Source organism: Scyliorhinus torazame, chromosome 6 (genome assembly GCF_047496885.1).
Source record: "Scyliorhinus torazame isolate Kashiwa2021f chromosome 6, sScyTor2.1, whole genome shotgun sequence".
Taxonomy (NCBI): Eukaryota; Metazoa; Chordata; class Chondrichthyes; order Carcharhiniformes; family Scyliorhinidae; genus Scyliorhinus; species Scyliorhinus torazame.
The window spans coordinates 150664094-150688771 of NC_092712.1; the positions used below are offsets into that span (position 1 = coordinate 150664094).

Sequence of the window (24678 nt, forward strand, 5' to 3'; positions counted from 1 at the left end):
CCAAGACCAGTTCAAGGCTAACAGTGACTAGGCAAGGGAGTAAGATCAGGGAAGATACACACAAGAGAAAGAGGTGTAGGGGAAGGGGAGAAGGGAACCCAAGGGGTCAAAGGAGGAGGAAGAGGAGAGGGGCCACGAGCCCCCCCCCCCCCCCCCCAAACAAGACCCCCAACAGAAAGAAATGGAACGTAGCGTGTGGCACCAAAGGCAGAAGGCATCAAGAGGGATACTAAGCCACCAAATAAAGTAAGGAGAGGGCGGGGGGGGGGGGGGGGGGGGGGGGGGGGAGAGGGGGGGAAAGAGAGAGACAGAGGGGGGAAACCACATGTAAAAAGCTGTGTAAATAAGAAATGACTTTATTTGTAAGCATCAGGTACACTTGAGCCGTTACTCTGTTAAAAAGTGGAAAATACCAATCAGAAATACACCTGTAGGTCTTCCTGCAGGAAAAGTTTGTGGTAAGAGTTTGAGATACAGCATACTTTGGAAAAATACAAGAGCTGTATAACAATATATTAGCTATGCATGCAACATGTTCTGTACACCCTGAAGTTTCAATTTTTACATTGCAGTGTTTTTCCATTTTCCATTAACGATTTACTTAATTTTGTTGCCAAAGCTGTAGTCGCTGGAAGTTTCTGTGAGATGCCCAGGAACTCCTAAATGGCGTAAGTCACCATGTATTGCTTTGCATAGCAGAAAATGTATCTTCAGGCACTTTGTAGGCAATTGTGTCCTGCTTCATGGGACAATGCTTGTTGCTTTCCTTAAAGCCAAATAACCAGTCACAATGTCTGAAGGAAGCATGCGGATGTATGAGAATTCTTCTGTGCTGCTATATCGTAGCTTGCTTTGTGGGTCTGTATAATTGGCCTGTAAGAAAAAGCAGTACTCCTGAACAAGTGAGTCATCTAACGAGAATGCACTTTAGGACTTGCAGCGTGACCAGCAAGCCCAGCTGTCTAGCAATTAATTTTAATAGACCGAAATTTGTGTGATCACAAATTGAATATGTTGACTTTCACAGCTTCACACCTAAATCACATTCTCATAGTATAGAGTGTGCGTTGGGAGTACCAAACTGCAAATTTTATTATAGCAGCCAAATTATAGTAATAGTAATAATAATAAAAAATAAAACACCAAATTTGAACTAGTTATGTGAGCTAAGACACCAAAACAGGCCATGTTTCATTTGTAAAATCTTCCTGTCTGTTGAAACATAACATTGAACAACCTTTAATCAGAACTGGAGGTAATAGATTTTTCCTTTAAAAAAATTCTGAATGTAATGCCATATGATTATTACAAATTGGGATGATTAATCAACCAAAGTAATTCTATTTTAATACAATCTGACCATGGTGGGATGATAGAGTACTAGTCTCATAACTCAGCACAGCCACACGAGAGTTGTATGGATCAATTTCAAGTCTGATAAATAGGATATTAAATCCACTCCTTAATTCCTGTTAAGTATTTTATTTATACCGCATGTCAAAAATCTGTGGCGTTTTTGCCATCCACCTTATTTATAATTGGGAACTAAACTGCACCATATAAATGGAGCCTATTTAGAATAGAGAAAATCCAGCTTTTTGCAAATAAGTTTACATCATCCATGATCTCATCCTGCAGCTTGCTGAAGCTAGGCTCTCAGATGGTGATTCTGCTTTCCCTGCAGAGATCAACTATTGCACCACATTCCCCTTAGTGGTGTTTTAGCCTTTACTGTTGAGCTTCTTTATTCATCAGGCACTTCCTCCTCCAGCCCTCTTATTCTAAGTTGAAATATATCCTCTCCGTCACTGCTCATACTCAAGTTCCTATTTAAGGAATTATAAAACCACATGTCTTTCAATGATCTGAACAAAAAACAAGATGTGACCAATGAGATCAAGTTCAATTACTTAGCATGCATCATAACTAATTAGTTGTAGCTGGACTCTCCTTTATTATGAAGGTTATTTTCACCAGTGGCTCTACCAGGAGACTAATGGAGTTCTTCAGGGATCAACTCCGTTTTCCCATGTTCACTCCATATGCCTCTTAGCCTTATTTAACAAAAATAGTCTTAAAAAGCATCCACAACTTTTTGGAGAAAAGAGTTTAAAATTTGTTCTACCCTTCATGTGAAAAAGTATTTTTTGATTTCACTCCTAAATGATCAAGTTCTAACTGCAAGATTATCTTTCCAGTTCCTGATTTCTCACCAGTTACTATTTTGTCTGCTTATCTACCCTATCAAATCCTGACATTTTTAAAGGCGTTGATCAGATCACTCAATATTCTATATCCAAGGGAATATAAAGACAAATGTATCCAACTTGTTCGCAATTTAACCCCTTAGCCTTAGCACCGGAGGTGTGGTTCCAAAATCTTAATGCAGTATTGCAGACTGGGCCTGACCAACGTTTTATACAACTGGGCACAACATCTGCCCCTATATATTCCAGACTTCGAAATAAAAGTCAACATTCCATTAGGCAATTCTTCTTGCCTGTCTACTAGCTTCTAATGGTTTGTCTACATCTAAACCTCCATCCAGTCATTGCCAGAAAGTCACCCGCAATGACTTCCCTTTTCGATTCTGCTCTGGAATCCCCAAGGACTCTCTTTGGCTGCTTCCTAATTCTTATCAACCTCATGCTGCATATCTGAAACAAAATTAGAAAATGCTGGAAATACTCAGCAGATTAGACAACATCTCTTTAGAGAGAAACAGAGCCAACCTTTCAGGTCAATGTCCTTTCAGCAGATTTGGAAAAAGTTGGAGATGTAACAGGTTTTAAACAAGAACAAAGGCAGTAAAAGGGGTGGGGCAGAACACAGAGAAAGATCTGTGATAAAGGTAGTGTTGACTTCTTTATTTCTATGTGAACCACAAGCTGTTTCTTATACTGACTGAATGACCACACAACCAGTATATTAGTTCAAAAGACAGTTTATTAATAAACACAAGACTTATTTCTATATGCAATGATACACGTGGCTACACACTAAACTAGACCTAATAACAAAGATGACCTTTACTTATCTTCGGGGTGACCGGCTTTGTGCGGGAGATAAGGCCTTTATCCACGTGGGTCGGTTGGAAGTTGTCAGGTTAGTCTCGGCTGGGCTCGTCCTTCAGGTAGCAATCGCGGGTCCTTGAACTTGGCTGGTTGATATGCTGCAATTGGTCGCACACAGGCCGATCCAAAAGAGGCCAATCCTTAGTTGCGCAGGGCTTCTTTTCCTGCTCCCCCTTCGCGCCCTTTTGGACGGTGCTATCTCAGGATCCAATGAATCAATAGTATCTTGATCGCCCTAATCGATTCTGGCCAATTAGGGGCAGGTACCTCGATGGCTGGGCAGGTCCTAGCTATCATTGCCCCAGCCACGTATGCCTTTCCAAATAAGGGGAAGTGGCGCCAGTTAGTCTGCTGCTGTTGCCGTTCCTTGATTTGAGTTCTATTGTCCTGGGGAAAATGGTGACTGACCTTTAATAGGTCCAAGTTTCTGTCAGGTCTGGCTTCTTTGCACAATACACTGAGGCTGTGTACTTGCCTGTGCCCAAAGTTGACCACAATTCCCTTGGTCCTTTGTAGGTGGCCATTTTAGATGGCTACAGGAGAAAACAGGAAATATTAAATTGCAAAAGAGATGACGGTGCAGCAGAGCAAAAGGAGATGGTAATGGCAGAATCAAAGAAACAAAAAGTGCGTCTAGATGCAGCATAATTGGGAATAGCAGAATCATCACGGGCAGATGTCCTCTGTCAAAAATGTTTACCTCAATGGTAAGCATTTAATTGAAAGATGATTTGTTATTCCTTGAACCTAAATTCAGCCTCATTGGAACTGTGTAGGAATCCTAGGACCAGTCTCCTTCCAACCTCAGCTCATCTTCCATTGAAATCTTCACCCATGCTTTTACTATTGAGGCTCAACATTTTTACAATCCTTTACTGTTTGGCCTCACCTTTTACCCTCCCAAAACTCATCCAAAATTCAGCTGCCTTTTTCAACCAAGTCCGATTCACACATCACCCTTGTGATTGATGGCCCACATTTGGTCCGGCAACTCCGATTTTAAAATGCTGATCCTGGTTTAGAAATCCTTCCATGTCATCGCCTCATTCTATCACTATACCCTCCTGAGGCCTACAGCCCCAAGGTTCTTGTGCTCTTCCAATACTTGCCCCATCCAATTCTGATCTCGACGCATCCCTGATTTTCTTCGTTCTAATATTTAGGTTGTCACAAATGTGTAATTACGATATAATAAGTTTTAAAGGCACATTTTAAAAGTACATTTGTTCTCAAACCTTTACATTTTCAAGATGGAGGTATGGACATACAATATGGCACCCTTTCCTGTTTACTCAAACCTTGATGTGGAGATGCCGGTGTTGGACTGGGGTGAGCACAGTAAGAAGTCTTACAACACCAGGTTAAAGTCCAACAGGTTTGTTTTGAATCGAGAGCACTGCTCATTCCTCAGGTGAATGAAGAGGTAGGTTCCAGAAACATATATAGAGAGAGAGACAAAGTCAAAGATGCAAGACGATACTTAGATTGCGAGCATTTGCAGGTAATTAAGTCTTTACCGGTCCAGGCGGAGCAACTGGAGACAGGGATAACCACAGGTTAAAGAGGTGTGAATTGTCTCAAGCCAGGACAGTTGGGCCCTCTATTAGTGAGGACTTTCAATGAGGCGAGGGGGGGGGGGGGGGGGTGTCCCTACCCCCGACGATGTCCAGGGCGATGATCTCACTGATCTTGAAGCGGGACAAGGACCCATTACAGTGTGGGTCGTATAGGCCAATCTCTCTCCTCAACGTGGACGCGAAGCTGTTAGCGAAGGTGTTGGCTACCAGAATTGAGGACTGTGTCCTGGGGGTGATTCAAGAGGACCAGGTGGGTTTTATTAAGGGAAGACAGCTGAATACCAATGTGCGGTGGCTCCTTAATGTAATCATGATGCCTACAGTGGAGGGGGAGGTGGAGATAGTGGCAGCGATGGACGCGGAGAAGGCCTTCGATAGGATGGAGTGGGGGTACCTCTGGGAAGTGTTGAGGAGGTTTGGGTTCGGGGAGGGGTTCATTAGTTGGGTTAGGCTACTTTACGGAGCCCCGGTGGCGAGTGTGGCCACGAATCGGAGGAGGTCGGAATACTTTTGGCTGTACCGGGGGATGAGGCAGGGGTGCCCCCTATCCCCCTTGCTATTTTCATTGGCAATTGAGCCTTTGGCTATGGCTCTAAGGGAGTCCAGGAACACCGGGTTTAGTTTTATGCCGATGACCTGTTACTGTATGTGGCAGACCCAGTGGGGGGGATGACGGAGGTGATGCGGATCCTCAGGGAGTTTGGAGACTTTTCCGGGTATAAGCTCAACGTGAGGAACAGTGAGCTCTTCGTGGTACACCCAGGGGACCAGGGAAGGGGGATAGATGAGCTTCCACTGAAGAGGGCGGAAAGGAGTTTTCAGTATCTGGGGATCCAGGTGGCCAGGAGCTGGGGGGCCCTACACAAGCTCAACTTGACGAGGCTGGTGGAGCAGATGGAGGAGGAGTTTAAAAGGTGGGATATGCTGCCACTCTCCTTGTCAGGTAGGGTACAGTCGGCGAAGATGACGGTGCTCCCGAGGTTCCTTTTTATATTCCAGTGCCTCCCCATCCTGATCCTTTTTTAAGAGGGTCAGTAGGAGCATCATGGAATTTGTGTGGGCGAAAAAGACCCCAAGGGTGAGAACGGTGATTCTGGAGCGGAGTAGGGACAGAGAAGGGTTAGCGTTACCTAATCTGTGTGGGTATTACTGGGCTGCCAATGTGGCGATGATACGCAAGCGGGTAATGGAGGGGGAGGGGGTGGCGTGGAAGAGGCTGGAGATGGCATCCTGTGTGGGCACGAGTCTGGGAACACTGGTGACAGCACTGCTGCCGCTCCCGCCGAGTAGGTACACCACGAGTCTGGTGGTGGCGGCGACTTTGAAAATTTGGAGGCAGTGGAGGCGCCACAGGGGTGGAGGTAGAGGCTTCGGTTTGGTTCCCGATCCGGGAGAACCATCGGTTCGTCCTGGGGAGAATGGATGGAGGGTTCCTGAGCTGGCACAGGGCAGGAATTAGAAGGATGGGGGACCTGTTTTTAGACGGGCCGTTTGCAAGCCTTGGGGCGCTGGAGGAAAGATTTGGGCTGCCCCTCGGAAATGCCTTCAGGTACATGCAGGTAAGGGCCTTTGTAAGACGGCAGGTGAGGGAGTTCCCGCTGCTTCCTGCACTCAGGATCCAGGATAGGGTGCTCTCGGGGGTGTGGGTTGGAGAGGGCAGGGTCTCAGCGATCTACCAGGAGATGCAGGGGGAGGAGGAGACCTCGGTGGAGGAGCTAAAGGGTAAATGGGAGGAGCTTGGGGAGGAGATAGACGAGGGTACGTGGACGGACGCCCCGGGTAGGGTTAATTCTTCCTCCTCTTGCGCCAGGCTTAGCCTGATACAATTTAAGGTTCTTCACAGAGCGCATATGACAGGGGCGAGGCTGAGCAGGTTCTTTGGGGTGGAAGACAGGTGTGGGAGGTGCTCGGGGAGCCCAGCAAATCTTACCCATATGTTCTGGGCGTGCCCGGCGCTGGATGGGTTCTGGAGGGGTATCGCGAGGACGATGTCTAAGGTGGTGAACACCCAGGTTAAGCCGAGCTGGGGGTTAGCACTATTTGGGGTATCGGACGAGCCGGGAGTGCAGGAGGCGAAAGAGGCCGGTATTCTGGCCTTTGCGTCCCTGGTAGCCCGGCGGAGGATTCTGCTACAGTGGAAGGATGCTAGGTCCCCGAGCATGGAAGCCTGGATCAGTGACATGGCAGGGTTCATTAAATTGGAGAGGGTAAAATTAGCCTTGAGAGGGTCTGTGCAAGGGTTCTTCAAGCGGTGGCAACCATTCCTAGACTTTCTAGCGGGGCGTTAGGAGGTGGTCAGCAGCAGCAGCAACCCGGGGGGGGGGGGGGTGTACTTTGTGTTTTCTAATGTGTTTATTATTGCTTAATGGGGGGTTTGTATATTGGGGGAATTCGTGATGTAGTTGTAAGATGTTTATTTATGTGTTCTTTGTTTTTCTTTTTTCTGTATTTGTTGAAAATATGTAAAAATTTGAATAAAAATATTTCTTAAAAAAAAGCACGATGGCAGTGGGCTTCCCAGTGCTCCAATTTAAAAAGCAGAGGCTGGAAACCTCGGAAGATCTGGTCAGAATTACAGACCCGATCTAGGCGGCTGTGGAAAGAATGGAGCAGAAACTTGAAGCCCAGGGTGCGTCACTGCTGAAAATGGAGGGGTCCGTATCCTACCACGAAGACCGGCTGGCTCGTTAGAAGTGGAAGTTACCTTGGTGGCTGACAGCCATAAGAAGTTGCGTGACAAGGTGAATAAACTTGAAAACTGCGAGTGACACCAAAACCTTCTGACTAATGGGGTCAGCTCAAAGTAGTTTGCCTTTGCAGCGAGGGACGAGGCAGGAGTGCCCACTCTGTCCATTGCTCTTTGCCCTTTCAATTGAGCCATTGGTGATGGCTCTCAGGACTTCTAGGGAATGGAGTGGTATTGACTGGGGGGACACACCGGGTTTGATGAGTATCTATTTGGCAAGAACGGCAGAGATGCCGAAACCAGTGCCCTCAAGGTGGTCCACCTATATGTGGCTGTTCTCCTGCTGTATATTTCAAACCCTGCTGCGTGTCTTGCTAGAATAATGGAGATTCTGAAAGAGTTTGGCACGTTCTCTGGTTATAAGCTCAACATGACAAAGAATGAGGTGTCCCGTTTAACACCGGAGGGCAAGAGGGTAGTTTGAATGAGCTTCCGTTCCGTTTGGCACAATCGAGTTTCCGGTATCTGGGCATACATGTGGCGTGTGATTGGGCCCCAATTCCATAGCTAAATTTGTCAAGAATTGTGGAGAATATGTGGGTGGATTTCAAGAGATGGGATGTGTTGCCACTGTCCTTGAGTGGGCGAGTGAAGACAGTAAAAATGGTGATTCTGCCAAAATTCTTGTTTATATTCCAGAGTCTCTAAGTCTTCTGCCCAAATCATGCTTTAAGAAGATTAAGAGCTGATCCTGAGCTTTGTGTGGGTGGGGAAGATTCCTCGAACCAAGAGAGCTTTCCTGGTGAGAGACAGAGGACGGATGGCCTGGTGCTCCTGAACTTACAGAATTATTACTGGGATGCAAACATCGCCATGGTAAGGAAGTGGATGGAAGTCCAAAGGTCGGTATGGGGCAGGGTAGAGGAAGACACATGTAAGGGGACCACCTCGAGGGCACTGGTTTCGGCATCTCTGCCGTTCTTGCCAAATAGATACTCATCAAACCCGGTAGTAATCTCTCACTGAAGGTGCGGAACCAGTGCCCGGCAGCACTTTGGGATGGAGGGCATGTATATGAGGGCTCCAATTTATGATAACTATAGATTTCTACTAGCAAGGCTAGATGCTAGGTTTAGGGAGTGGGACCAGCTGGGGATTAGATGCTTTGAGGACTTGTTCTTGGGAAGAAAGTTTGCGGACTTGTCTGAGCTGGCGGAGGTTTACCAGCTACCTAACTGAAAAGGGCCTTTCTGAAAAGGAGGTGGGTTCGTTCCCAATGTTGCCACCCTCGGGGCTACAGGATAGGCTCCTATCGGAGGACGAGATTGGGAAAGGCAAGGTCTCCGACATCTATGCAGAACTGACCAAAAAGGAGAAAGCATCAATGGAGGTTACTTAGCTAAAATGGGAAGAGGAACTTGGGGAGGGGGGGGGGGGAAGAAAGAGCGGGATTTGGAAAGAGGTGATGCGCAGGATAAATGCTTCCTTATCCAATTCAAAGAGGTAGGTGGGTTTGCATATATGGTGGGTTTGCCATGTTATTATTATAGAGCTATAAGGGCGGCGCAGTGGTTAACACAGCTGCCTCACGGCGCCGAGGTCCCAGGTTCAATATCAGCTCTGGATCACTGTCCGTGTGGAGTTGGCACATTCTCCCTGTGTTTGTGTGGGTTTCGCCCCCACAACCCAAAGATGTGCAAGGTAGGTGAATTGGCAACGCTAAATTGCCCCTTAATTTAAAAAAATGAATTGGGTACTCTAAATTTATTTTTAAAAAGTTATAGTGCTATATGATATGTTACTGCTTAATGGTTTGTTTGTTATGGTTCTTTAGTTGTTCTGGTCTCTGTACTTAGTTTATTGGAGGTATATCAAATATCTTTAAAAAGTGGTAACCGCAGACCCAGTGAGGAACAAGAAATCTTCTCCTTCTCCCAGAACCTGTTTGACCTGCTGAGTCCATCTAAAAAGGCAAACACTGACTAGTCAATTGTAGAAACCATAGCAGCTGCTAAACTGAACCTCGAGTTTCAACTCCTTCACTTTGGAAAGAAGGAATTCAAGCAATGATACCTCAGACTGATTTGAAGTTTCATCTTTACGTATCTTTTTAACGGTTTTTAATCTCATCTGTATTTTAGTTAATGAATTCATCACTTTTACCCAAGTAACTTCAGCAATAGTTTTTGTAATAAGACTAAAGTTGCTCTGCTGGATTATTTTCAAAGATGTGCAGGTTAGGTGGATTGGCAATGCTAAAATTTCTCATGTCCAAAGATGTGCAGGTTAGGTGGAGTTACAGGGTTAGGGAGGGGCTGTGGACCTAAGGTAGGGTGCTCTTTCAGAGAGTTGGTGTAGATTCAATGGCCGAATGGCATCCTTCTGCACTGTAGGGATTCTATTAAAAAGAAAAATTGAACTACTCAATTTCAAAGGAGGCTACATGCATACACAAATTCTTGGCTCAGTGACCACTTTTAAGTGGTTGTGACAAGGTTTTAAGCTCTAGAATTCCCTCCCTAAACCCCATCTCTCTTCTTTCTAAGATATTTCTTAAAACTTACCTTCATGACCAAGCTTTTGGCCACTGCCGGAATATTTCCTTATAGGGTTTGGTTAAACATGGGCAGGATTCTCCGTTTTGCCGGCGCCCCGGGGGTTTCCCGACGGCATGGGGCTGCCCCACAATGGGAAACCCCATTGACTGGACGGCGTAACGGAGAATCCCACCGGCGGGTCTGGGCAGAAAGGTAGCGTGGCGGGGCGGAGAATCCAGCCCCATGGCTGTGAAACTCACCGTGGGACACTAACTGGCCAACATACAGAAATAAATTTTTCTGTTGTTGCTGGTAGTCTATAATTCCCAGTTTCTCACCATTTAGAAAATACTCTGATTTTTCTTTCTTGGGTTCAGTAGGATAATTGCACTTGCTGACATTGAACTTAATCATACTTTTGCTCACTTACTTAATCTGCTATCTGCACCACTTGGTGTACCTTCTACTTCGTGTTATGGGCCAGGGTTTAGAGAACCCCAAAGTGTATCATGGAGTTCACCTGACCCACAACTTTTACTAGATTGTGGTATGGGGAGCACACGGCCCACTCTACAGGTGTGGTACAGCAGAAATGGAAAAGTATTTTTTAAAGCAAAACAATGTTTATTCTATGAACTCAAGTTAACCTTTTTTAAAACATACAGTGAACATCTTAGCAATAATTAATTCAAATACAACCCCCAAAGAATACAACACTAAGTAATCCTTTAAGCTTTCCTTTTGACATCCATAAGACTTAAAACACCTTTTACCAGAAGCACATCAGGTTAAAGTCACTACTGTTATTAGTTTTAAATCACCAGGATCGATTTACAGTCTTTAGGTTAGAGAGACTCTAATACACCTTCTGGCTGTGACTGCAGCTATCCAGCTCTGAAAACGAAACTAAAACACACCCTGCAGCAAACAGCCTAAAATGAAAGTAAAAAGCTGACAGACAGCCCAGCTCCACCCACTCTGACATCACTGCAGTAATAAACACCCATTTCTTAAAGGTACTCTCACTACACATATTTATATACACACCCATTTATAAACACCCGTTTCTTAAAAGGTACTCTCACATGACACTTAGTCATCTACAAATTCAGACATACAACTCTTTCTTTTATTCAAATCATTGATAAATAAACTAAATATCTGAGACCTCTGAACTGATTTCACCACTTGTCACCCCACCAGAATAGCTGCCCTTTATCTCCACTCTGCCTCCTACATAGAACATAGAACAATACAGCGCAGTACAGGCCCTTCGGCCCACGATGTTGCACCGAAACAAAAGCCATCTAACCTACACTATACCATTATCATCCATATGTTTATCCAATAAACTTTTAAATGCCCTCAATGTTGGCGAGTTCACTACTGTAGCAGGTAGGGCATTCCACGGCCTCACTACTCTTTGCGTAAAGAACCTACCTCTGACCTCTGTCCTATATCTATTACCCCTCAGTTTAAGGCTATGTCCCCTCGTGCTAGCCATTTCCATCCGCGGGAGAAGGCTCTCACTGTCCACCCTATCTAACCCTCTGATCATTTTGTATGCCTCTATTAAGTCTCCTCTTAACCTTCTTCTCTCTAACGAAAACAACCTCAAGTCCATCAGCCTTTCCTCATAAGATTTTCCCTCCATACCAGGCAACATCCTGGTAAATCTCCTCTGCACCCGTTCCAAAGCCTCCACGTCCTTCCTATAATGCGGTGACCAGAACTGTACGCAATACTCCAAATGCGGCCGTACCAGAGTTCTGTACAGCTGCAACATGACCTCCTGACTCCGGAACTCAATCCCTCTACCAATAAAGGCCAACACTCCATAGGCCTTCTTCACCACCCTATCAACCTGGGTGGCAACTTTCAGGGATCTATGTACATGGACACCTAGATCCCTCTGCTCATCCACACTTTCAAGAACTTTTCCATTAGCCAAATATTCCACATTCCTGTTATTCCTTCCAAAGTGAATCACCTCACACTTCTCTACATTAAACTCCATTTGCCACCTCTCAGCCCAGCACTGCAGCTTATCTATGTCCCTCTGTAACCTGCTACTTCCTTCCACACTATCGACAACACCACCGACTTTAGTATCGTCTGCAAATTTACTCACCCACCCTTCTGCGCCTTCCTCTAGGTCATTGATAAAAATTACAAACAGCAACGGCCCCAGAACAGATCCTTGTGGTACTCCACTTGTGACAGAACTCCATTCTGAACATTTCCCATCAACCACCACCCTCTGTCTTCTTTCAGCTAGCCAATTTCTGATCCACATCTCTAAATCACCCTCAATCCCCAGCCTCCGTATTTTCTGCAATAGCCTACCGTGGGGAACCTTATCAAACGCTTTGCTGAAATCCATATACACCACATCAACTGCTCTACCCTCGTCTACCTGTTCAGTCACCTTCTCAAAGAACTCGATAAGGTTTGTGAGGCATGACCTACCCTTCACAAAGCCATGCTGACTATCCCTGATCATATTATTCCTATCTAGATATCCATACTATTCCTATCTACCTCCCAAACAATTTCCAAACCAAGTCAAAAGGCACCTCTAATTCAGTGTGCTCTCATTCCTGCCATCACTCTTGTGCGGAACATCATTGAATGCGGTCTGGAAGTTCATATAGATAACACTCAAAACAGTTGCCTAGCCACCTTATCAGTGACCTTCAAAAAAGACGGCCTAGATTAAAGACATGACCATAAAACTATGCTGGCACTCTGATCAGCTCATAGAGTGCATCGGAGTCTCTAAATGTTCAGGACTCAAGGCTGTACCAATTTGAATCTGACAGGATACGGGGAAAAGGGGACCTGCATAAAAGTCAAATTAGCAAAACACTTAAAATGTTGGAAAATGTCTCTTTTCGCAGGGGGTCAATGACCTTTGGAAGAATACAAAAGTTCAAAATATTGGGTAATGCGACTCCTGTTTACTATGATCCCCTGGAACTCTTTTTAATTGTCTTTAAGGGATCAGTGAGGAACTTTCCAGAATTGTATTTTCCCTAAATTGGCCCAGACTTCATTTTTTTCCCTCTAAAAGAGACTACATGGTCATTGTTGGGTGGGAGCATTGAGACTTCCGATAACTCCAATAGAGCAGCTTGCCTTTTCCTGTCCAATGTTTGCAAAACAATTTGGACTTTAAAAAATAAACATTCTCCTCCATTTCAAAACCAAATGAATAAAGATGTTTCTCTTTTCCAACTTCTGATTTTACTTCTCCAGAACCAAGTACTGGTGACCAAGCTATTTGTAAGCAGATTTTACTTGATCACACTACTGATGCTTCCTTCTAGAACATTACTGACGATTGTGAGGAGGCTGATAGGGTCGTAATTGGCCAGGTCAAATTTATCATGTTTTGTGCAGAAAGGGCGTAATTAGATACATTTTCAAACTTGAGATAGAAGGCAGTGTACTGGAGTAGCTTGGCTAGGAAAGTAGTTAGCTCAGAGTTGCAACAGGCTGCTGATGGGGCCATAGCAGCTGCTTAATGTGTCACTGAATAGATCAAAATAGCTGGAAATTGTCACCCATAATGATTGGGGCCTCAGGAGGTGGCCTTGTTGGACCATTCACTCAGCATATTTCTACCTTGTCTCTTGCACATGTTCTACAATAGTCAATGTGGGATGTTCATGAAGCCCCCTCCTATTAGTTCCTTGGTTGCCCAATACCATTTTCAACTTGATGTAGTTGCTCTGATCCAGATGATGAAATTGCTCAGCTCAGCCTACAACCTGTGGATTTTAAACTCTGTTTACAGATCTCACTGTGATAGATTATGAACTTGATTCTAATCATAACTTTAATAACTTCATAACTTATCTTTATTCTCCACTTTTTAAGGGGCTATTGTGATATGATTGGTTTGGCGTGTTTGGGAAGGAGATGATGCAAGATGGAAAAAGATTGGCTGATGTTTGGGTATTCTACGTATTTCCTGCATTTATTTTTATTTTTTTGAACAAAAGGTTCATCTGTTTCAACTTGTAGTTAGCAGGCAGAGTGAACCTTAATTTAGATGAAGTTCGATTAAAGCTTTCGAGGATTTAATTTTCTGCTTCACTTTGAACCTAGTTAATCTTTGTAAAATAAGATGTACAGGTTTGAATAGCTTCTGAATTATGGTCCAGAATTATGACGATCCCAGTCTGAATTAATTTTCCTCTTGTACACATTGATGTCAAATCAGGGGCGGCACTGGGCAGCATGTGGCGCAGTGGTTAGCACTGGGACTGTGGCACTGAGGAACCGCATTCGAATCCCGGCCCTGAGTCACTGTCCGTGTGGAGTTTGCACATCCTCCCCATGTCTGCGTGGGTTTCACCCCCACAACCCAAAGATGTGCTGGTTAAGTGGATTGGCCACGCTAAATTGCTGTGCTCGAACCCTAACCCAGCAACTGGCCCCACAGCCCAGCCCCTGGCCACCCCCCACCAGCCCCAGCATAAGCCCGCCCCGCCAGTGGCACCGATCCCGGACGAGTGTGGCACGCCGAGTTCCCGAACACTGGGATCACACATGGCCCGCGCCATTGGGATCTCGGGCCATTGGAGGCGGAGCATCGCGGGTGTGCCGGCCGATGACTCACCAACGGTGTTGCAACGGCGGGCGGCCCAATGACGTTTAGAGGAGGCGGAGCATAGCGGACCGGCATCAAACTGGCGCTTGCCCAGTTTCCGGTGTCGGAATCCATTCTCCGCCCGATCGCCTATCACGATTTTGACGTCGGCTACCGAGTATCTAGTCCCATTTTATTAATTCATTAATGGGATAAGGGCATCGCTGGGTTGACCAGCATTTATTGCGCATTCCTAATTGCACTCGAGAAGGTAGTGGTGAGCTGCTGACTTGAACCACTGCAAACCATGTGGTGAAGGTACATCCTCAGATGATGTTAGGGAGGGAGTTATAGGATTTTAAACTCAGTGACAGTGAAGGAATATTTCCAAGTCAGGATCGTGGAGGGGAACTTCCAGGTGGTTGTATACCTGTGTGTCTGTTGCCCTATCCTTTTAGCTGTAGTGGTTGTGGATGTGGAAGGTGCTATCTAAGGAGCCCTGGCGAGTTCCTCAAGTGCATCTTACAGATGGTACACACTGATGCCAGTGTGTGTCGGTGGTAGAGGGCGTGAATATTTGTGGATGGGGCTAGTCCAATTCAGTTTCTGATCAATGGTAACCCCTAGTATGTTGATAATAGTAATAATCTTTATTAGTGTCACAAGTAGGCTTACATTAACATTGCAATGAAGTTACTGTGAAAATCCTCTAGTCACCACTACAGCGCCTGTTTGGGTACACTGAGGGAGAATTCAAAATGTCCAAATCACCTAACGGGACTTGTGGGAGGAAACTGGAGGAAAGTACAGACTCCGCACAGTCAGTGACCCAAGTGGGGAATTGAACCCGGGTCCCTGCCGCTGTGAAGCAATAGTGCTAACCACTGTGCTACCGTGCTGCCCATATGCTGGTGAGGGATCAACAAAGATAATGCCACTGAATGTCAAGGGACGATGGTTAGATCCTCTCTTGTTGGAGATGGTCATTGCCTAGCATTTCTGTGGTGCAAATGTTACTTGCCGCTTGTCAGCCCAAACCTGGACACTGTCCAGGTCTTGCTGCATTTGGACCTGGCCTGCTTCATTATCTGAGGATTCGTGAATAGTACTGAACATTGTTCAATAATCAGCAAATCATAGAATTTACAGTGCAGAAGGAGGCCATTCAGCCTATCGAGTCTGCACCGGCCCTTGGAAAGAGCACCCAACCCAAGCCCACACCATCACTCTATCCCAGTAACCCCACCCAACCTATTTTTGGACACGAAGGGAAATTTAGCATTGCCAATCCACCTACCTGCACATCTTTGGACTGTGGGAGGAAACTGGAGCACCCGGAGGAAACCCAGGCAGACACAAGGAGAACGTACAGACTCCGTACAGACAGCGACCCAAGCCGGGAATCGAACCTGGAGCTGTGAAGCAACTGTTCTAACCACTATGCTACCATGCTGCCCATATTCCCACTTCTGACATCATGGAAGGTCATTGATGAACAGCTGAAGATGATTAAGGCTAAGACACTATCCTGAGGAACTCCTGCAGTCGTGTCCTAGAACTAAGATGATTGACCTCCAACAAACACAACCATATTCCTTTGTGCTAGATATGACTCTAACCAGTGGAGTGATTCCCCGATTTCCATTGACTCCAGTTTTATTAGGACTGCTTGATGCCACACGGTCAAATGTTACCACTCATCTCAGAAATCCTTATGTCCTCATTGGCCACAGGTGAGATACCAGAGGATTGGACGATAGCCAATGTTGTACCGTTATTTAAGAAGGGTTGCAAGGATAATCCGGGTAATTATAGGCCAGTGAGCTTGACGTCAGTGACAGGGAAATTGTTGGAAAAGATTCTCAGAGATCACATTTGGAAGTGGATGGTCTTATTAGCGACAGACAGCATAGTTTTGTATGAGGGAGGTCATGTCTCACTAATTTGATTGAATTTTTTGAGGTGACAAAAATGATTGACAAGGGAAGGGCTGTGGATGTTGTCTACATGGACTTTAGTAAAGCATTCGATAAGGTCCCTCAAGGCAGGCTGGTGCAAAAGATTAGATCACATGGGGTCAGGGGTGAACAGCTGGATGGATCCAGAACTAGGGTAGCAGTGGAAGGGTGTTTTTCCAAATGGAGGTCTGTAACTAGTGGTGTTCCGCAGGGATCAGTTCTGGGACCTCTGCTCTTTGTAATATGCACAAATGACTTGGAAGAAAACGTAGTGGGTCTGATTAGCAAGTTTGCGGATGATACCAAGATTACAGGAGTTGCGGATAGTGATGAAGATTGTCAGAGAATGCAACAGGATATAGATAGACTGCAAACTTGGGCAGAGAAATGGCAGGTGGAATTTAACCCGGACAAATGCGAGGTGATGCATTTTTGCAGATCCAATTCAGGTGGGAGCTATAATGATGGCAGAACCATCAGGAGCATAGAGACACAGAGAGATCTGGGCGTGCAGGTCCACAGATCCTTAAAAGTGGCAGCACAGGTGGAAATGGTGGTAAAGAAAGAATATGGCATGAATGCCTTCATAGGATGGGATAGCAAGTATAAAAGCTCGAAAATTATGTTACAATTATATAGAAATTTGGTTCGCCACATTTGGAATACTGTATCCAATTCTGGTCACCGCACTACCAAAAGGATGTGGAGGCTCTGGAGAGAGTACAGCAAAGGTTTGCCAGGATGTTGTCTGGTATGGAGGGTATTAGCTATGAGGAGAGATTAAATAAACTGGCATTGTTCTCCCTAGAGGCTGAGGGGCAACCTGATATAAGTTTATAAAATTATTAAGGGTATAGATAGGGTGAACAGTTTGGACGCTTTTTCCCAGGGCAGAAATTACAATTACAAGGGGGTACAAGTTCAAGGTGAGTGAGGGAAAGGTTCAGTGGAGATGGGCTGGGGAAGTTTTTTTTTTTAAAAACAGAGGGTGGTGGTGGCCTGGAATGCACTGCCAAGTGGGGTGGTTGAGGCAGATACGTTAGCGACCTTTAAGACTTATCTGGATAGGCACATGAACAGACGGGGTATAGAAGAATACAGGCGATTGGTCTAGATAGGACAGGTGATCGGCGCAGGCTTGGAGGGCCGAAGGGACTGTTCCTGTGCTGTATTGTTCTTTGTTCTGGAGTTCAACTCTTTTGTCCATGTTTAAAACAAGGTTGTAATGAGGTCAGGAGCAGAGTGTCAGTGAGCAGGTTATTGAACAAAGAACAATACAACACTGGAATAGGTCTTTTGGCCCTCCAAGCCTGTGCCGGTCATGAAACCACCCTTGGCCAAAACACAAATTGATAGCACTATCGATAGCTCCTTCCATCACTTTACTGATGATCAAGAGTAGACTGATAAGGCGGTAATTGGCTGGGTCGGATTCATCCTGTTTCTTGTGTACAGGATATACCGGGGCAATTTTCCGTATTGTTGGGTTGACGCTAGTGTTGTAGTTCTACTGGAACAGCTTGGCTAGGGGTGCAGCGGGTTCTGGAGCACAAGTCTTCGGTACTATTGCTGGAATATTTTCAGAGCTCGTAGCTTTTGCAGTATCCAGTGCCTTCAGCCTTTTCTTAATATCACGTGGAGTGAATAGAATTGGCTGAAGACTGGCATCTATAATGCTGGGGACCACCAAAGGAGACCAAGATAGCCACTCGGCACCTCTGCTTGAAGATTGTTGCATATTCTTCAGCCTTAATTTTGGCACTGATGTGCTGGGCACCCCCATCCGGATGGGGATAAATGTGGAGCTTCCTCCTCCAGTGAGTTGTTTAATTGTCCACCACCATTCACAAATGGATGTGGTAGGACTGCAGAGCTTAGAACTGATCCGTCGGTTATAGGATCGCTTGACTCTGTACAATACTTGCTGTAATGATGTTTGGCGTGCAAATAGTCCTGTGTCGAGCTTCACCAGATTGACACCACGTTTTTAAGTATGCCTGCTGCGGTTCCTGACATGCCCTCTGCAGTCTTCAATGAACTAGGGTTGACCAGGCTTGGTGGTAATGGTAGAGTGGAGAATGTGTCAGGCTATGAGTTTACATGTTATGGTTGAGTACAATTCTGCTGCTGTTGGTGGCCCACATCACCTCATGGTAGTCCAGTATTTACTGGATCTGTTCAAAATCTATCCTATAATTATCCAGGTCCTTTTAAAATGCTAAGCAACACTGTTTCAGCTGTTTGATCAAAGTTTAGGTTCCATTAGTCAATTACTTTATTTTGTGCTGGGGTGGAAAAAGAGTTTTTTCTAATTTATGTACTTACAAGAATGATTTTATGGCTATGGCTGAGACAACGCTTAAAGTAGGCCAAGATTGGCAGTTCAACATGCCTTGTTACAGGATTCCAATTGGGAAATAGAGAGGGTTAAAAAATATTGGTTAAAGAATCAATCACAGCTTGAGGGGGGATGATATGCAAAATCATCAAATTAGCACATAAATATTTTTTTATTCATTCACAAGGTATTGGCATCACTGGCTAGGCCAGCATTTATTAATCATTCCTAGCGAGGTGACCTTAGGTGTGGTAGCAGCTGGAGAACCACAATTGTACTTATTGCTCCAGGGCAAGTGAGTGAAGAATCAGTCAGAGTCTCACTCGCTATACAATCCAGTTATTCCTGCTGGTGTATGACAGAATTAGATTTAGTTGTGATAGCGCAGTCACTCTACAAATACACAATGGTCACTTGATATTGAGGAGGAATGTCAACAGCAGTGAAACAGGAGCACAGATGGAACTATGCTTCAGGACAGGATGCAAACAAATTAGAATTTTAAAAGTCTTCAGATTAGGATAAAGAACGTAATCTGCTTCCACTACACAATGCACTACAGTATTAGGATGCAAGCAGAAGTCCTTCACAAAAGGTCACTCCATGGGATTTTTTTTTTGTAATCTCTTCACATTGCTACAAATTGCTGTCCTATGCAATAAATTATGTATTGCAAAGAAATCTGATGGAATACAATTTATGTTTTATGTTGAGTCACGCATGGATTAACTGGATTCATTTAAGCATGTTTCAATCCTTCCATGGCTTTGTTCCTCCCCAGCTCTGTAGCCGCCTCAAGTTCTACAACTCTCAAATTCTTCATTCCTTTGTTGCTGGACTCCTGCATCTTCCTTACTATTAAGTATTTCTCCCACCTTCTTTAAGAATATCCTTCAATCAAGTTTTTCATCATCACTAATATTTATTTATTTTGTTCAGAATTCATCTTTTCCTATACCTTTAAAGTACTTTCTGACTTTTTATTTTTAGGGCACTACAGAATTAAATATTGCTGCGGTATAATTCAGATCCAGCAAAAACCAGATTTCTAGATTAATATGGTAAATAGCAAACGAGGAGTATGAGAAGAATGTTCAAAAGGTAACTTTCTAGAATTTATTATTTGCACAAAATCAATTCAATGCAACGAAAACAATGTATTCTACTTACAGGAAGTCCTGAAATGTCAGAGTATTTTTTGGCCGGTTTAAAGGAAGGAAGAGCATCAATGCTGGAATCTGAAGATTTTAAAAAACAACAATTGATTGTTGCTGAGATCTTCATCTGACTAGGCAAATATGGATAATCTTTCAGCACATAGAAAAATCAAAATATGAATGTAATCTGTATGTTTACAATTTAAACCAAATTTATTAACGGTAGAATGCCAACAAAGTCAGCGGATTCCTTTCTGCCATAAAAAAGAAAACATAATTATCAAGATCACTTTTTCATTAACAAATACTATAATATTAAGTAACAAACCTCACAAACTTTAATTTGTTATTTCAAGAAAGCATAATTACGCTTCTTATACCTTTGCAGTAAAACAATGCAAGAAACTTATTCTCACAATTACAAAGTAGCAATACATTTTGTTCCAATCGATTTTTGTGTAGCGAATGTTAAATTCAAGTGACAAATTTTAGTGCTAGTGCAATTATGTTACAGTTGTAAATTAAACATTTAGTCCTCAGATTTTCAAAGCAAATTTATTACATTACATGGTAGCATTGGTCCAAACATTGAGAAAAGAACTGCATTGAAGATATGAGGTGAGAATGACTGCCCTTGATATCAGGGCAGCACTTGACTTGAGTGTGGAATCACGAAGCCCTAGCAAAACTGAGGTCTTTAGGAATTGGGGGGGGGGGGGGTAAGAGGAAAGAGAGGCACATCACTGTAGAATTTCCTCAGGGCAGTGTTCTAGGCCAAACCATCTTCAACTGCTTCGTCAATGACTTTCCCTTTTTCAGAAGGTCAGATGTGGGGATGTACGCTGCCAATTGGACAGTGTTCAGTACCATTTGTAACTCCTCAGATACTGAAGCAGTCTGTACCATATGGAGCAACACCTAAACAACGTTCAGGCTTGGACTGATAAGTGGCAAGTAAGATTCATTCCACATAAGTGCTAGGCAATGGCCAACTTCAACAAGAGAGAATCTTCGGCATTACCACTGCTGACCATTAACATTATGAGAGTTACCATTAATCAGAAACTTAATTGAGCCAGCCATATAATACTTGGCTGCGAAAGCAGGTCGGAAGCTGAAAATTCTGCAATGAATAAATTATCTCCTGACTCCCCAAAGACTGTCCATCATCTGCAAGGCAGAGGCTAGGAGTGTCATGGAGTGTTCTACATTTGCCTTGGTAGGCACTGGAGCAACTCGCCATGACCACTTCAACAGCACCTTGCAAAATAAACCTCTACCAAGAAGACGCAACCTGCCAGTTCCCCTCAAAGCCACATTCTCATTTGGAACTATATTGTGGTAGACTGTTGATGGGTCAAAATTATGGAACTCCCTCCTTAGCAGTGCAGTGTACCTACAACACATGAGCTGAGCTCACCACCTTAACAGCAATTAAGTTTGCACAATAAATGTAGGCCTCGCCAGTAATGCTCACATCCCAGGAACAGATCAAAAAAATAATTTTGCTCAAACATAAAACTGTTTTAAGTAGGGAAGAAAAGCAATTTTCTCCTTTAGATTTCTCATCAAGTTGCATGAAGAAATAATGCAAAGTTTACTTTGCCACAGAGGTTGAATTTTATGGCATGAACTATGCAAAGTTTGGATATATTTAAAAAACGTAAAAAGGTAGCAAGTATCACTGGAGCTCACAGTTAGGATCATTCAGTTTCCATGGTAACATCCTCTCTGTAGCAAGAATTTGTTTCAGATTTTTCCAAACACGGCTTTTCTTCCCAGCACCTGCGCCCCCGATGCCAGAATGCTGAAAATTAAGATTCCAAAGACATGCAATAGAAGTTAGATAGTTCATTACTACAGTACTACTCTCGACATACAGCTTTTCTAATCTGTTTGTGCAATCAATGAGCTATTACTTGGATTTTTAGATCCAACATAAATCACTTGGAATCTCCTCAGCTTTCTCACAAGGTATAAATGAAGAACGGATAGTGTTACAGTCAAACAATGCAGAATCAACTAAAATGTATGAATAAACATGCTGCAGTAATCTTTTAAAAAAAATGTATTTTATTACAAACATGTATCAAAACAGGTTACAGCGAATAAACACCCCGGGAAATATATTTCCCAACAATCAACTATACAGTTTGTACAGATTTTTCCCCTTTTTCACCTCCGCTTCCCCCACGAGGAACAGCCCCTCAAACACAGTCACAAACATCCCCCACCTTTTCTCAAACCCCCCTGAAGAGCCCCTTAACTCATACTTTATCTTCTCTAATCGCAGGAAGTCATATAGGTCACCCAACCAAGCCGCTACCCTGGTGGCGATGCCGACCGCCACTCCAGCAAAATTTGCCTTTGTGCAATCAGAGAGGCGAAGGCCAAGACATCGGCCTTCCTCCTCTCCATGAGCTCCGGCTTCTCGGAAACCCCAAATATCACCACCAAAGGGTCCCGGTCCACTTCCTCCTCCACTATCTGGGCTAAGACCGAACAATCCCGCCCAGAATCTTCCCAAGTTTTCACAACCCCAAAACATGTGCGCGTGATTCGCTGCCCCCCCCCCCCCCACACCTCTCACACTCATCTGCTACCCCCTGAAAGAACCCACTCAATCTCGCCCGAGTCATATGCACCACTTTAAACTGTATCAGGCTCATCCTTGCACAAGAGGTCTCGTTTAACCTACACAGTGCCTCACTCCATACTCCCCAATTGATCTCCCCTCTCAACTATTCACCACCCGCGCGCCTCCCTGCTCCCCCAGCCACTTGTATATATACACCCAAATTCTTCCGTCCCCTTCCACATCAGGAAGCAGCAGTCACTCCAGCAGGATGTATCTCGGCAACCTAAGGAACCACCCCCCCCCCTCCAGACCTTTCGCGCAAAATCCCTAACCTGCAGATTCCTGAACTCACTCCCCCTCGGCAGCTCTACCCTCTCCCTTAGCTCCTCCAGACTGGCAAACCCTTCCTCCAAATACAGATCCCTCATCTTGACCAGCCCCACGTCCCCCCACCTCCTGTATACACTATCCACCCCCCCACCGGCTGAAACCCATGATTCTTGCACAGCAGCGTTAGCACCGACATCCCTTCCACCCTAAAGTGCCTCCTCAACTGATTCCATATCTTCACTGTGGACTGCACCACCGGGCTCCTTGAATACCTATTTGGAGCCATTGGCAACGCTGCCATCACCACAATCCTCAAACTAGACCCCTTACAAGATTCCTCCTCCATCCTAACCCACTCTACCCCTTCTCCTTCCCACCACTGCCGCACCTTGTCCACATTCGCTGTCCAATAATAATGAAGCAAGTTCGACAACGCCAACCCCTCATGCTGCCTCTGCAGCAGGGTCCTCCCCACCCTCGGCACATTCCCTGCCCTCGGCACATTCCCCGCCCATACAAAGTCAGAAATGATCGTGTCCACCTTCCAAAAAAAGGCCTTTGGTACAAAGATCGGGATAGCTTGAAAGATAAACAAGAACCTTGGCAGAATATTCATTTTCACCACTTGGATCCTCCCCGCCAGCATTAAGTGCAGTGTAAGCCACCTCTTAAGATCCTCCCTAGCCTCCTCCGCCAGCTTTGTTAAGTTCCACTTATGGAGCCCTGTCCATTCCCTCGCTACCGGAATCGCCAAATACCTAAACCCAACCCTCGCTACCGTAAATGGCATCCCCGCTAAATTAGCGCATTGCGCCAGCTCATTCACCGTGAATACCTCGCTTTTCCCAACATTCAGCTTGTACGCCGAGAACCCTCCAAACCTCCCCAGCAGGCCCATAAAATCCTTCCCCTACTCTCCAACGGATCAGAAACATACAGTAAGAGGTCACTGGCATAGAGCGACACCCGATGCTCTCTCTGTCCCCTCATAATCTCTCGCCACTCTGCCAACCCCGAGAGCCATCGCCAATGGCTCTATGGCCAGCCCAAACAGCAGTGGTGACAGTGGGCACCCTTGCCGCGTACCCCTGTGTAAGTCAAAGCTTCGTGAGCTCATATCATTCGTCCTCACCCTCGCCCTTGGTGTCACATACAGCAACCGCACCCATGCCACAAATCGCAGCCTAAACCCAAACCTTCCCAAAACATGGAACAAGTACTGCCACTCCACCCGATCAAATGCCTTCTCCGGTACCAGGGCCCTCAACGGATTCATCACCATATTCAACAGCCGTCTTATATTACTCGCGAGCTGCCTGCCCTTCACGAAGCCGGTTTGATCTTCTGCAACCACCCCGAGTACACACTCCTCCATCCTCCCCACCAACAACTTCCATCCTCCCCACCAACAACTTAGCCAATACTTTCACATCCGTGTTCAATAGTGATATGGGTCTATACGACCCACACTCCACCGGGTCCTACCCCTTTTCAGGATTAGTGCGATTACTGCCTGCGTCAATGTCTCCAGCAAATCCCCCTTCTCAAGTGCTTCATTAAACGCCCTCAACAGACGTGGTGCCAGGTCCGTCGCAAATTCCTGATAAAATTCCGCCGGTAACCCATCCAGCCCAGCCTTTTCAACTTCATAACCCTGACACTATCAAGCACCTCCCTCAGCCCCAGGGGCTCCTCCAACGCCTGCCTCTTTGCTTCCTGCACCGAGAGAAATTCCAGCTTGTCCAGTAACCGCCCCATGTCCCCCTCCTCTCCTCCCGAATCTGCCTCATGAAGTCCCTGGTAATACTCCCTAAATGCCTGATTTATCTTCCCTGGCACCACATCC

General features: G+C 45.1%; 1 protein-coding gene across 3 annotated transcripts in view; it reads right to left on the minus strand.

Annotated features, from left to right (window-relative positions):
* Positions 1-333: 333 nt before the first annotated feature.
* ino80c (INO80 complex subunit C) overlaps positions 334-24678 on the minus strand; it is a 64126-nt gene continuing 39781 nt past the window's right edge. For all 3 annotated transcript variants that reach the window (XM_072508910.1, XM_072508909.1, XM_072508912.1), the window contains exons 3-5: positions 21620-21731; positions 19938-20005; positions 334-873 (exon numbers count right to left, since the gene is read on the minus strand). In XM_072508910.1, the coding sequence (XP_072365011.1) occupies positions 742-873; positions 19938-20005; positions 21620-21731 (312 nt within the window). In that variant the 3' untranslated portion in view covers positions 334-741. The remainder of the gene's footprint in view (positions 874-19937; positions 20006-21619; positions 21732-24678) is intronic.